The sequence below is a fragment of the Musca autumnalis genome, unplaced genomic scaffold, assembly GCF_047663935.1.
Source record: "Musca autumnalis isolate F117 unplaced genomic scaffold, ASM4766393v1 scaffold_5, whole genome shotgun sequence".
Lineage (NCBI taxonomy): Eukaryota > Metazoa > Arthropoda > Insecta > Diptera > Muscidae > Musca > Musca autumnalis.
Genome location: NW_027412088.1, coordinates 208,800,311 through 208,815,964, shown reverse-complemented (window position 1 = coordinate 208,815,964; position 15,654 = coordinate 208,800,311). Strand labels below are relative to the sequence as shown.

Genomic DNA, 15,654 nt, shown 5'->3' with positions numbered 1-15,654 from the left:
TCCTGCATGTAAGAACTTTGTAATATAATCATGCCCTTATCCTGAAATGTTAAGAACAAACACACTCTTCCACAATGGCTTGTAGGGTAAAAGAACAATGGGAAACAATGAATTCAGTTATTACTTTTACAGTCTTTCGCTTTAGCTCTGCTACTTCGGCCACAATGATGATGATAATTGCTCTTATAGAAATGCGAACATCCTATTAATCCAGTCATCAAAGTAGTGATGAATGTGTATCTTTGAAAAGGGTAATGACTTGCACATATTTGTTGTATACCCTTTCCTGATGTCATGTAGCAGAGAAAATCAGATTTCAAAATTAGAGACAGTAAGGTCAGGGGATATGCCTTGGATTAGTAGGACAAGGGTGGTTCCGAATTGTAGACACGACTGTCTTGGTAAAAATACAACATCTGAGATGATATTTTTTTTAAAAAAAAAAATTCTTTTGCTTTTTGTGGATAATATATAAACATCGAGGGTATCGTACGATTAAACTTGTTGAGTCCTGAAGATATCATAATATGAGAAATATTTTAGGGTATACAAGAGCCTGTTTAATTGCCGCATCTCAATATTGTTACTGTGTTTCGGTTACTCTTTTTTAACTTTTTACTTTTGTTAAAAAAAAACGGGAAATTATACTTTCTTTTGGCTTGTTTTATTTCACCACAATACCAGTCTTGTCTTCGTTCCACATGTTAATTAAATAATGGTAATGAAGAGAGAGGGTTTAAAGTAAATGTTCATTGTCCATTCCCATTCGTTTGGTCATAAAGACAACTTAACCAAACTGATTCGTTGTTCAGAAAAAGTCGAGTTTAATTATTGCCACGTATGTAGATCTGAAGGATTGTTCGTGGTTTTGTGTATGTATGTGTGAAACAGTCGTCATCGTAGTCCTCCGCTTGGCTTGAAGTTGTTGTTGTTCATTCAGAAATCCTTTTTATTACACAAAGAATATTGCAATAATCCATAAAGTTTGATTAAAAATAAATGAAAATCCTTTGGCAGAAGAGTTTGTTGGTTGTTGTAATGATAGTTTAACAACAAACATCATTAAATGTAATGGGCGGGAAAACAATGATGTTGTCATTTTTATGGAGGAGCAGCTTATGGACGGCAATCAACGAAAATTAAATCGCCAACGATAATAGTCATATGGTTAGTGGAATATGCCACACTGAGGGCACACGCACTTATATCGCAGATGAAGGCAATTTACTTTCTGTGCCTACTAATGGACGAATAAAAAATAAATTGAGGGTAGTCGTTTTTTCTGGTTCAAGGTACATTTTATTTCTAGCAAATTGCAATAACAATAAAATCAATTACTGGGATGTGGGTAAAAGGGGGTAGATTTTACCACTTGTTAACTCAGAGTGAAAAAATACTATTCTGGCTTAAAATTATAGAAAGTATTTAATAAAATTCGGACGTCGCTACGCATCTCACATCCGCCCCTGCCGACAGAGGGGCGACATCCAATAACGAAAGGATCACTTACACCCCATAGTACGGAGGCCTATAAAAGGGAAGAACTACCGGCTAGAGACCATTCAGCAGACAATACAAAGCAGAAAAACAAAAATACTACAACAATTTACTACTATAACAAATACAACAAGTAAGTTTCCATCTTAAGCTAAAAACAGATACAACGTTTGATTAAAGTTTTGCGTTGGGCGTCGAGAAAAAAACAACAACAACAGGGCGACGACGATACCAAAGTCCAGCGTTTATCTGTTTGTCGGCATATATTTCAAATGAATTTGAATTTTTCGGCATCATGCCCAACAGTGTAAAAACGGCCAAAACGACACAAAACTTTAATCAAACGTTGTATCTGTTTTCAGCTTTAGTGTTACTAAGGTTGCAGTGGTATTCAGATATTCAGACTGTATTTGGTTTCAGGAGAGACTTTATCTTGATATTGATACCTGATATTTCGTTACACATTGCAACATTTGTTACAGGTGTTTAATTTCACAGCCATTTAACAAAGAACAAATCCAATTCTTGATGTATGATAACGCAATAATTAGCATTTATAACAGCAACATGGTGAAACTAAACATTTATTACATCAAATATATAGAAAAGTAATATCAGTTCCTTTTCGGCAATTGCTATATTAAGTTGTGAACTCAAAAGAAAATTTGATAAAAATAAAACACTGTAAATACATATATTACATGGCGAAACTACTGAAAAATTTATTTCACACTCGTAAAAGTGACAATATTCAAGATGATTTGACTTTAACATCAAACATTAAATTACTGCAACAGCTACGACAACCCGAAGACTACAACAACACCACTAACTCATCATCATCTGTACCGGAACCCAACACTAATTCATTGTCTTTGAAGAATCAACAGTATCCTGGCAACAGCAAAGTCAAATATCAGCACCAGGATGTTGTGCATGTTAAACCCTACGAGAAACGAGTAGCAAATGAGACAATTCTTAATCATAGACAAGCCAAGCGACAAGAGTTGGCGCTTTTAAGCCAACCTGATGCTCTTGATGCCGATGAAGATGGTGACAACAACAGCTCTAACGTCATCAGTAACATTCATCACCACAACATAACAACGGCAAGGCGCATACGACGACCTCCTTTATGGATGGGCCACTATGAAAAGGCCAAAACCAACGAAAACATCAACAATTACCGTAACACCGAAACAAAAATTCCGTTTCTTCATAATGATCCTCCTCCTGTTAAGGAGGATGTGACTGTAAGTGATGACAAACAAAGCGGTGCTAGTTGTCGAAGCGGCTTATTGGCAAAGGCACATTCGTTTATTATCGAATTTCTGCTGGATTCTTCCATACATGGTTTTGTCTATTTGGCGAAAATTGGATTAAATTTCATAGAAAGGTATTGTGCTATAGACACACAAAATACAACCAATACGCACACATGCATGATTTCTTTCTTAATCGCACTTCTATGTAAATATGTAAATGCCTATGGAATTAATTAGTAATCAAATATGTTTGTGATTTAAAGTCACGATAAAGAGATATTTTATATTTTTTTATTCCGTTATGAGTAGGGATTTTAAATTCAGCTTCAAAAAGAATTAAACGGCAGGTTTGATATAATTATTACAAAATTTGTTGGATTTAAACAAAGTTTTGTTGAATAAAAAAAAAACAAAAAAATAATTAAACATTAAAAATAGGTAGCCGATAGTAATTCGACGAATATGTATTTAAGTTATTGTTGAGAATAAGGTCAATAGTTTTTTGTTGTTGTTCTATGTTAATTTTTAAATGTGTGTTATGTTTTGCACGTGGCCCTATGTTCCACCTAGGAACCCGAATATTAATACATAATATGTTTTGCACAGTGGTTTTTTTATAAACATAGCATTAACTCCAGGAAAAGGCTCAATATTGGAAATGCAAATAATTATACCCTCAGCATTTATGCTAACGATGGTATTTACACTTTCATACGGGTAAAATGTGCCTCATCGAAATAATGGTTTTAGACCCCAAGTATGTTTGGACGAAATGTGTTTCAGACAATTTGAAGTCGATTGAGCAATGTCCGTCCGTCTGTCTGTCTGTCTGGCTGGAGCGCACGATAACTCTCGAACGGATGATCCGATTCGGTCCAAATTTTGGCTTTAGTAATATTTTGCCCAAACTTAGTTTATGTTCGAAGATGGGCTATATCGGTCCACTCCTTCCGGTACCTCCCCCACAAAAGTTCGAAAATGTTCGGAAAATTTGTGCGCACGATAACTCTTGAAGGGAGTAACCGATTTGGTCCATACTTTGCCCATCGTGAAATGTGTACCAGACTTAAATGACGTTTCAATATGGACTCAACCGGTCCACTCCTTCGGGTACCTCCCACACAAAATTTCGGAAAAGTTCAGTTTAGGACCTGTTCTCGAATCGCCTTGATTTTTGTTGTAACAACTTTTATTCACTGTGCCCCATACGACGGTACAAGTTTCATCAGGGGCAAGTCCATACTTCCTGAGCAAATAGACTGAAATATCGATCCACTCCTTCAGGTACCTCCCTCACAAAAGTTCAAAAATGTTCGGAAAATTGTGTGCACGATAACTCTTGAAGGGAGTGACTGATGTAATCCACACTCTGCACATCCTAATATATCTACCAGATATAGATCATGTTCGAATATGGACTATATTTTTCTACTCCTAGCATCTCTCAAACAAAATTTCGGATAAGTTCCATTTAAGACCTGCTCGCGAATCACTTTGATTTTTGTTGAAGCGATTTGCATTCGTTACCTCCATTACGACGGTAAAAGTTTTTTTCAGGGGCAAGTCCATATTTCTTGGGAAAACAGTCCCAAAGTTGTGGCAGCCACGATAATTCCCGAACTGTTCAACCGATTTGGCCCAACATTTGGTCTTCTTCATATTTTATCCAAAATTCTTAAGAGACCCTAAATACATTCGATCTGTCCGTAGATGAAAGTTTCACTTCACATTGGCTGAGGGTATATCTCTGTCGGCAAAGCCGACTGACACTTTTTTACTTGTTTCCTTTAGCCCCCATATAGCGGTACCGCCCGATTTCAGGTGTTTTGAGGATTTTGTCTTAATTTTTTGTCCGAATTGGCTGTAACTTGGCATTTGGAATTACCAATTGTACAGAAACTCCCCCACCAAAAATTGTGGACATGGATAAGATTTTGGTGTAGCACCCATATAACAGTAACACTCGATTTCTGGAAATTTAAAGTTTGTATCCGCATTTTCGGCATAAATTGACTGTAATATGGTTATGGACGTCTCAGAGGTCAAAAAAAGTTAAAAATAAAAAAAATAATTAAAAAAATTAAGTTTAAGTTTCACTTAAAATAGAGAAATAATTTGTCTCTAATAGTACGGTTACACTAGAGTTTTTTGCCGGGTTAACCCACTTCGAGAGGATTTATTTGACGTTTGCGCTATGGAATTGACAATTGAAATCCAAACCGACTGGGTTAATCCGGTTAAGTGTAACCGGGGTATTAGCCTCTATAAGTATATTCTTCCTCATGATGGAATCTCTCAAATAAAACGCTTGCATTTAAATTAAAAATGGTGGCAAAATTAAACGGCTAAATGACAAATTATTTTCTAGTTTTGAGTGCATTTTTATATAAAACACTGAAACTTAATTTTTTTTAATATTTTTTATTTTTGAATAAGTTTAATATGTAGTGTTTTGTTGTTGTTAAGGGGTTATACTTAGTTGTGCTGGCCAAACAACTCATTTTCCATGATTTTTTCAAGGAAACTACCAAAATTTTTAAGTAGATATTTTTTCATCTGAAAGAGCACATATTTAACTACTTCTGGAATTTTTGTTGTTGTTTAAAAAGCCCACCAAAACATATGAAAATTGGTCCATTCGCTTTTGAGCTATCCTTGGCGCCGACTTCAAAACTGCCAGTTCGAAAAACACGCGCTTAAAGTAAGTCTTTCCCTTCCAATGCTTATATCTCTGTCAATTTTGCTCCGATGTACTTCAAAATAAGGTAATATTTTTTTCGATTTTTTGAAATGTACCCCTTAATTTTGAAATCTGTGTTATGTTTTGCACAGTGGCTTTTTCATAAACATAGTATAAACTTCAGGAATGTGTTCAATATTGGAAATGCAAATAATTGAAAAGAGTTTTTGCTGCTTTTGTATGACTGCAAAAGACAGTTGCATAACACGCATCTACAAATAATTTTCAAAAAATTACAATCCCACGGCGGCGGGTTCTTTCGTAGCGGATTGACCCGAAACCATAGTGTTTCGGCCAGCGGCTGCCAACCCAGCATCAAACCTACGGTTCTATGTTGGTTTTTATGCTGCTACAACAACAACAAATAAATTTCGGGAAATTTGACAGGACTGAAACCATGAAATTCTTCTAAGAATTATTTATATTTTTTTAGCTTCATGTTGTTTGAATATTTGACTGTAATATACACTTACTTACAGCTCATTTACTCGGTAGTTGATATAAATTATCATAAACATTTCCAACCATGCTTCATCTTGCACTGTTCTATTCGAAATATGTTTAGTTTTAGTGCAATAAACTTCCAAAAAGTCAAAAATTAAGAGACAACTTAATATGCGTTTTGAATTTGTTGAGTTAGGACACTCTTTGAGTAATATAGCGATATGTATGTTTGTGTATATAGAGATAGGTACACTTCCCAATTTTTATGTTTTTTTCGCTAAATTAAAACATATTTTTCACGACTTGATCTTCTAAAGCTGATTAATTTCCATGGAAACGACCGTGAACAGCTTGTCGATAAGGAAAACATTATTTATTTAAATTAAAATATGAATGGCAAATTGGATTTATTTTATATACACTTGTATGTGCATACATCATTTTATTGTAAAGAGAGAAAATATTTTACAGGAGACTTACAAAACATTACCTTTTTCAACTGCAAAAAAAAAAATCTACACATTCATCCATCATTGTTAAATTTTTAATTTTCTATGTTCGCGAATAACATATGGCCTGGCATTAACCAATCGCTTTATTTATCTGTACTATCCATTTTTTTAGGACATTGTGGTTTGCCTTCATCTGTGTGGCAATATTTAGCATTATATCGCTTAGCCGTCGCACCTGGCATCGTTTTCAGACATCTCCAATGGTTATCTCAATGGATCGTAATAAATTGGTTTGGAATACCAGCTTTCCATCATTGACCGTGTGTCCCCACAAACGCATCGATGAGCTTAAAGTCGAGGAGTATATCGAGTAAGTATGTAACTGTATGGGACAAATGTGGTCGGGGTACTTGTCGTACTCCACTCGCGCAAACCAAAAACCATGACTACAGTGGCGGTGGCTATTGATAGTTTGTCCTTTAGCCAATGTGCCCACAAAAACTTACCACAATGCAGGCATTGAATTGAGAGTGGATTAAAATTTATAGGTTTTTTATAAGCTAGCTTATATTTTTGTTTTGTGACGGAGGGGAGGGAATGGTATTGTAAAGCACATTGAAGAGCAAGTACTCAGTATATAATGAATGTTCAATGAAATTGAAATTGTGAATTAATGTGCGGCGGCATTGAGTGGATATTAAAGTTACATTAAATGAAAATATCTGTGTGTACTGATAACAGTTTTAATTACACAAATTAAAATACGCGTTATTACATTTATGAGATTTATAAATTTCAATAACAACCGAAAATTGCATTAGAGAGTAATGATGTTTCGTGGAACATTAGTGTGTATACTTGTTGTCATAACTTATACGCCACATATAATGGTGAATAATTAAAATTAAATTAAGAAGACAAATTGTTTCAATGGAAATTTACACTATATGACACTCTACGTTTTATTTAATGTTTATAATCATTTTAATATTTTTTACTAATAACATATTTTACTCCAGTTCCCATCCCGATACCTTTACCACCGAAGAGGACAAAGAAGGTTTTAAGATATTTATTGATAAATTAGCTCACCTCTCATATGAAAATATTGATCAGCTGCCGTTAAACAATTCCTATGGCATACGAAGTGATGAATATTTAGATTTACTCTATGAACTTAAGTGGCATTTCGAACCGGAGATAAGCAGTGGTGCGGCCGTGAAAATGTTTATTTATGAAACTCAAACAGAATTTGGTACCTGTCATTCGGTAAATAGTTTAGTGGCACGCTATAATTCCTATGAATATTGGAAAAGTAATCAATGGAATCTGTTGCATCATGGAGCACGGGTTACAGTTCATCCATTGGACGGAGAAATTTATGCACAAATTATAAATCTCTCAACAGCATATGATGTATTTTTTCATAGTTCTGGAGATATACCAAGTATTACGAAACAGCGTTATACATTTCCGGAAACCGATTACACGACAGTAGAGTTGATTGCATTGGAAATTTATACAGCCGAAGCGGCTAAAGAGTAGGTTTTTCAGGTATGAACTAAATTTGTTATGTGCTAATTGATTTGGTTTTTAGATTCTCTACCAAGCAAAGGAAATGCCGTTTCATTTATGAGGCTGAAAATATGCTCACAGTTCCTGTTTATAGTTTTGGCATGTGCATGGCTGAGTGTCGCATGTTTTTGGCTCTGAAAGTGTGTAATTGTGTGCCCCATTTCTATAGGAATCGATGTAAGTAACAAGGCATCAAAATGAAACAGAACAAGGCGTTGGGAAGATAACACTGTGCGACAACAAAAAAAAATAACAAGGAAAATCGAGTAGATTATGAAAGTAGAGCTAAAAATATGAGACACGTGTATCGGCGTTTTTAATGTTTACGTCGGAAAGTAACCGAAATAGGCGGGGCAAGTTCCGCCCATTTTTAAAATTTTCGAAATATTCGAGTTTAGATATCTTGGAATAATTGCATTTAAGGTATATAGTGTCTTTGACAACTTTACTTAGGAGGGTGTGGGGAATATTTTTGATAAAAATTTTAACCCTCATGCGGTTCAACAAAGGGGTCTTTTTTGTCCTTTTTTCGAAAATCATTCAAAAACTCATTAAAAATGTGATCGTATTAAATACAAATATTCTACAAAATTATTCGCCATAAAATTTTACTGTAGGTCTCAGAATACACCAAATCTGTAACTCTTGTCTAATCGCCAGGAATCTCTAAAAATGAAAAACACGTTTTAGGGTTAAAGTCGGACTTCATCTGAGTTTATTCAAAATTGCCCCACAAAACATAATTTTAGAGAGATGATGTCAGAGACAAAAATATTCTTAGTCAAATTTCCCCATAGGTCACCAAAGAAATGAAATGTCTATTTACATTCTATAGCATTAAAATATCAGTATCAATTTTGCTGAAAAAAACATGAAAATATTTCCCAATTGTTTTGATGAAAATTTTTTCCTTCTTTTTTCTAGTTGATACATAGATGTAATATAAAACTTGGTTATAGGTGAAAAGTGTCAATGGATGAAAAATTCTACACAAAATTTCAGTATGAGTTTCAAAATAAACCATAAATCTATGTACACTATTTCCTTGACAAAAATTAGATTACAAATTTATATATATTATGATGGAATTATATGTTTTAATTTTGTACTGTTAATTTTACATAATTCCATACTGGATCAAAAAAAAAAAAAAAAATCCTTTACTTTTTGGGAATATTGTTAAAGAAAGAAATGTTCCAAATGAAATTTCATTATGAGTCCCTGAATAAAAGAAATCTGTTACCATAACATATAACATTCTTAGCAGCACTTGTTTTTGATATATAGGTTTTAGTGCCATATTTTCCAATTTTCATACAGATTGTCGTTGTGATTGAAAAATATAAATATCATGTTGATGGTTTTTTGTTATAAATTCATACAGAAGATGTTGCGCGTTCAATTTAAACAGCTTTAAAAAAATTTGTGGTAAATATATATTTGAAAAATATAAAAAAACCCAGGTATATCCCGTATAGAAGCTGAGATATTCGCTTTGGAAAAAAACGTTGTCTTTTTATCCACATAAGTTTTTTGCCCATTCCGACCCCTAAATATTATCCGACCATTACCAAAATCAATAGGCTTCTTCCCCTCCGGGACCCCCATCAACATCCAAAATTTCGTGACGATCCGATCAAAATTGCGACCTGTAGCGTGATTACAAGGTTTAGATGGACAGACGGACAGACGGACGGACGGACACACATAGCCAGATCGACTCAGCTCATCGAGACAATCATTTTGGTATATATAAGTATGGGGCTACGACCATTATTTCGATGCGTTACAAAATTTTGGCCAAAACCAACTTATAATACCCTCCCCACATAATGGTGTACGGTATAACAAGTGCTGTTAAGAATGTTATATGTTATGGTTACAGATTTCTTTTATTCAGAGACTCATAATGAAATTTCATTTGGAACATTTCTTTCTTTAACAATATTCCCAAAAAGTAAAGGATTTTGCTAGATTTTGATCCAGTATGGAATTATGTAAAATTAACAGTACAAAATTAAAACATATAATTTCATTCTAATATATATGGGGAATTCCAAGTGAAATCGGACAGTTCGGAGAAAAGTAATTTTTGATTTCAATTGTTTTTGGTTCAGTTAATGCTCCTAGCCAACAGAACATTTTAGTATATATTAAATTTTTTTTGACCAACGGTACAGAGATATCGCCTATTGAAATTATCACATTTTTAAAGAACTATGTCCAAATAAATACTCATAACTTCTTTAATATTGGTCCAAATGGGACCATCTTTTTTTGAATTGTTTGTTTTTTCATCAGCTATCGAAAGAAATACTTAAAAGAGAAATGCACAGTGGGCTTCAATGCAATTTTCGGGATTTAATATTTAAAATCAATTTTTAAATATGATTGTACCCTTCGATTTTTTCAAAAAAAATTTTATGTTAAACTACGTTCAATTACAAAAATTTTAAGCCCTATTTGGTAATGGGATTCGGACAATTACTATTTTTTCTGAATTTTTTAAAATTTGTCAATACAATTTTTCCTTAATACCTTTGTCCAAAATTTGTATTTCCTGTATTTTTGAAGCTAAGAGTACATATTTATCATTATATATTATATATAAAAATAGAAAAAAAATCCACAGTGGACTTTAATGGAATTTTCGCTGATGCATTTTCAAAATCGAAAAATGACGCAGTTTTTAACAGGGTTTTGGAGTCGGAGTCGGAGTCTACGAGTCGGAGTCGAGCAATTTTGCTGGAGTCGGAGTCGGAGTCTGAGTCGAAAAAAATAACTCGACTCCGACTCCGGGCAAAATTTTTTCCACGTTATAGAAATATAACATTAAATTTGGAACAAGAACATTTTTTTAAATCATTATTTATTTTAAAAGAAAGGTATAAGAAAACATATATGCAAACGGTATATTATACTAAGTTAAAGGACAATTCACAGGATACCTACTATCCTCTGAAGTGTAGTCTATTCATCCCTATTTTGTTGATCCAATTGATTCTTTGCATTTTCCTATCACAATCGAATTAAGATTGGACCTTTAACCTCTTTCGTCAGAAGTCTTACTGGTCTTCTCACAAAGGTCTATTGGTATTCTCATCTTGTTTTTTATGAGAAGTCATCCTTGTCTTCTATTAAAGACATTGTGGTCTCTATGGGAAATCTTACTGAATACCCTGTGACTCAAAATGGAAGTCAAGATCTGTGGGTGGAAAAATTCCTTTTCGGAATTCTGAATTAGGGCATTATTAATTCGTTCTTGGTCAACGACACATTCATCCCGCCATAACTTAGAAGTCTGACAAACGGCGAATCTTTCTTCTAGGATTCATTATATACTCAATGAGGGCTTTAGATGTAGACATTCAAATAATCGGATCTGTCCGCCAGGAACAGACAAAGTTCATGTGTATCCGAGTTTTCTACACAATCAATAGCATATACGAAATTCAATGAAATACATAATCATAGAATTTTCGTGAGAAAGGATCGGATAAAAGTGATAAAGGACAATGAAAACATGACAATATCGATTTATCCTAGTGGACCGACCCTACATAAAATTTTCCTAGCAACAGCACTTATAAATTTTAGAAAAAAAGTAAAAAGTATAAATAGTATAGAATAAGTGGTCAAATTTTTAGGTCGATCGGAACAATATTGCCTAAGTATGAGCGTTGGATGGAAACAATTTATTTTATTTTTTATGCAGCGTATAAACTGTGTTTTTCTCAAAACCGGCCACAAAAATATATGACAATTTATTTATTTATTTATTTTCAAATTCATATATGATACAAAAGCCAAAAAAGGCCAATTCAATGCATGTATCTTAATACAAAATAACCTGAGTTAAAGGTACAAATAATAAAATCAATCAATAAATACACAAAAGTTAATGTTTAGTTTTTATGTTAGTTGGCTCCCCATCCATAAATCAATATACAAAATATCATTAAAAACAACAAAATGTACCCAGTAAGTGACAGAAAAATTAATTATTACCTAGGAAATGTCTCAAAATTTTCAAGCGAAAAGCATTATTACTATGAGAGAAAACAATTGGCTTATCAGTTTTCAAAGTAGAGTTGGTTGGCACCGCAAAATGCTTTAATAAAAACAGGATTTCGTAGACGGCCTCAAAACTTCGTAATATTTTTCTCTTCAGATGAAGAAAAATGTAAAATGGCTTTTATTGAACTTTACAACTGGGGGTCTCCTTTTAAAGCTAAGCACACTAAAATGTTGGCTTACATCCAGTTTGAAACTTGGTCATTAATTGCTTATAATTTTTATTGCATGTAGTACTTATAATTTATAATTTCACATATTTTGAAAGCTTACAGATTTTCTCACGCGGAAGAATTCCGTCCAGAATATACTCGTGCAAAAAAAGGAAAATCGACAAAAACTTTCTAACTTTGCTATTTTTCAATGTAAAATTCGGCAGAAACAACATTGATATGTTCGAATGTATTCAAACGAATGCCCTTTCTAATGAATATGTAAGGAAAAAACTAACACATTAGCCTATATAGGCCAAATTATAGGAAAAAGTTAAAATTTTGTGCACATTTCATTTTTAGTGGTAAAGGAATGCACTCTCGGAGTCGACCCGGAGTCGGAGCCGTGAAAAAAACTCGTCTGAAGTCGGAGTCGGAGTCGAGCGAAAAATACCTCGACTCCGAAACCCTGGTTTTTAAGATGTTTGAGATAAATTCATAAATATAAAATCAAAACAAATATTTATAAATGAAATTTTTAATTTTTTTAATAAAATAATAAATTTTGGGCAAAGGTATAAAGGAAAAATTGTATTGACAAATTTTAAAAAATTCAGAAAAAATAGTAATCGTCCGAATCCCATTACCACATAGGGCTTAAAATTTTTGTAATTGAACGTAGTTTATCATATAATTTTTTTGAAAAAATCGAAGGGTACAATCATATTTAAAAATTGATTTTAAATATTAAATCCCGAAAATTGCATTGAAGCCCACTGTGCATTTCTCTTTTAAGTATTTCTTTCGATAGCTGATGAAAAAACAAACAATTCAAAAAAAAGATGGTCCCATTTGGACCAATATTAAAGAAGTTATGAGTATTTATTTGGACATAGTTCTTTAAAAATGTGATAATTTCAATAGGCGATATCTCTGTACCGTTGGTCAAAAAAAAAATTTTAAAATATACTAAAATGTTCTGTTGGCTAGGAGCATTAATTGAACCAAAAACAATTGAAATCAAAAATTACTTTTCTCCGAACTGTCCGATTTCACTTGGAATTCCCCATATATAAATTTGTAATCTAATTTTTTAGGGAAATATTGTACATAGATTTATGGTTTATTTTGAAACTCATAGTGAAATTTTGTGTAGAATTTTTCATCTTTTGACACTTTTCACCTTTAACCAAGTTTTATATTACTTCCATGTATCAACTAGAAAAAAGAAGGAAAACATTTTCATAAAAAAAATTGGGAAATATTTTCATGTTTTTTTCAGCAAAATTGATACTGAATTTTCATGCTATAGAATGTAAATAGACATTTCATTTCTGTGGTGACCTATGGTGAAATTTGACTAAGAATATTTTTGTCTCTGACATCATCTCTTTAAAATTATGTTTTGTGGGACAATTTTGAATAAACTCAGATGAAGTCCGACTTTAACCCTAAAACGTGTTTTTCATTTTTAGAGATTCCTGGCGATTAGACAAGAGTTACAGATTTGGTGTATTCTGAGACCTACAGTAAAATTTTATGGCGAATAATTTTGTAGAATATTTGTATTTAATACGATCACATTTTTAATGAGTTTTTGAATGATTTTCGAAAAAAGGACAAAAAAGACCCCTTTGTTGAACCGTATGAGGGTTAAAATTTTTATCAAGAATATTTCCCACACCCTCCTAAGTAAAGTTGCCAAATACACAATATACCTGAAATGCAAGGATTCCAAGATATCTAAACTCGAATATTTCGAAAAATTTAAAAATGGGCGGAACTTGCCGCGCCTATTTCGGTTACTTACCGACGTAAACGTTAAAAACGCCGATATACGTGTCTCATATTTTTAGCTCTACTTTCATAATGTACTCGGTTTTTCCCATCATTTTGAAAAAAATTGAATTTTGTTGCACAGTGTAATTGATCGATCTGAGTGGGTATAAAAAGTAAACATTAATTTGGGCGTCATGAAGAAACATAAAACAACATCCAAAAGTTTGACGATTCAATTTATCTATCTATATATATAAAAATGGTGTAAAAAATGTATAGTAATTCATAAAATGAGAACGGCTAGGCCGATTTCTGTAAAATTTTTTGACAGTTATTCGTATTTTCGAGGAGAAGGTCTTTACGGAAGAAAATTTTGGAAAATATCTCTGGAAAAGTCGGAAAATTGGAAAAATCGAAAATTTAGTTTTTGTATGAAATTTTATTCCTTAATAGCGAGACGAAGTTCGCCGGGTCCGCTAGTATTTTATATTTATTTGAAATATTTATTATAATAAAAAAATTTATAAAAAAGGCTATTGACTAAGCTGAAAATATTCCTCTATGTATTCAAGAGAATCTGTTTATATTTGTTTTATTTGCAGTAAGAAATGGACGGGTTTTACCGGTTTGTGGTCTACAAGGATTGGCTTGCGTGGCTAGTTTGAAAAGTAGGTACCAGTGTTTTAATGTGATTGCCAAAGATTCCTATTTGATTCCTTTCTCTGTTACAGATGAAATGATATCCCTAAAATCTATAAAGCATAAAATCAATTGCAATTGTTTGGCCAACTGTGATGATTCCAACTTCTTTGTGCAATCTTATGTGAGTTCATTTTCCCAAAGTCTAATTGTTATCTTCCAAAATGTCTAATTGTTTTATGTTTCAGCGTTCTCGTGTTTGGTTCTTGGGGGCCAATTTACAGTGGGGCATTATAGATTATCCGAAAATGCAGTTGCGAAGAGATGTCCTCTTCTCTTTTGCTGATGTTTTGGGTAATGTTTTTGTGTTATGGCAATGAAAAAATATAACTTATATTTTATTTTTCTGTCTTTCACAGTTTATATTGGTGGTCTGGTGGGTTTCTTTTTGGGTTGCAGTGCTTTAAGTTTTACCGAAATTATTTACTATTTCACAATAAGATTAGCCAGACGATTATTTTCTTAAATTTATTTTATTGTCATTACCTAATTAATGTTGAAATAAATGCGTATGTGTGTTGTTGTCGTTGTTGTATTCAAGAAAATTTTCTAATTGTCCGTCCTGTTGTCATAAACATAAGAAGGCCATAATCGTTTCCACCCCTCTAATTGCAAAAACATTGACATTTGACAAGCGGAAAATGTAGCGATTTGTTTAAATTGCAGAGTAGTTCCAGTACTTCTCCATTCAACCAAATATTTAAGGAGATATTAGGGTAAATTATTTTTAACTTTTATTTAAAAATCTTAGAAAATTGAAATATAAATAAAATAAAAATGTCATGATATCACTTGCATTTTTTAGAAAACAAATTGACAGTTTGGTTCATAGAAAGTCAATTCTATAAAAGTCACAAAAAGTAGAAAACGTCAAAAACCCTTAAAATCTCTCTTAAAATGACCTAATTCGTTTATATGCCGGTCAATACCCATGCTTTCTCGACAATATGCCAAAAGAGAGAGAGAGAAATAGATTA

At 32.9% G+C, this 15,654-nt stretch overlaps 1 protein-coding gene across 1 annotated transcript; it reads left to right on the top strand.

The window, feature by feature from the left end:
• Window positions 1-1,900: 1,900 nt before the first annotated feature.
• Window positions 1,901-15,222, top strand: ppk9 (pickpocket 9). The gene is made up of 8 exons (XM_073992310.1): window positions 1,901-2,893; window positions 6,571-6,768; window positions 7,418-7,939; window positions 7,996-8,150; window positions 14,581-14,646; window positions 14,710-14,801; window positions 14,866-14,971; window positions 15,037-15,222. Exons 1-8 carry the CDS (start codon window positions 2,199-2,201, stop codon window positions 15,141-15,143), a joined length of 1,941 nt encoding a protein of 646 aa, XP_073848411.1. The 5' UTR covers window positions 1,901-2,198; the 3' UTR covers window positions 15,144-15,222.
• The last annotated feature ends 432 nt before the right edge of the window (window positions 15,223-15,654 follow it).

Coding starts and splice junctions, on each gene's coding strand:
- ppk9 (XM_073992310.1), top strand. CDS start 2,199: ATGGCGAAACTACTGAAAAATTTATTTCACACTCGTAAAAGTGACAAT. Junction 8,151..14,580: donor CCATTTCTATAGGAATCGAT/GTAAGTAACAAG, acceptor TTTTATTTGCAG/TAAGAAATGGACGGGTTTTA. Junction 14,647..14,709: donor TTGCGTGGCTAGTTTGAAAA/GTAGGTACCAGT, acceptor TCTCTGTTACAG/ATGAAATGATATCCCTAAAA.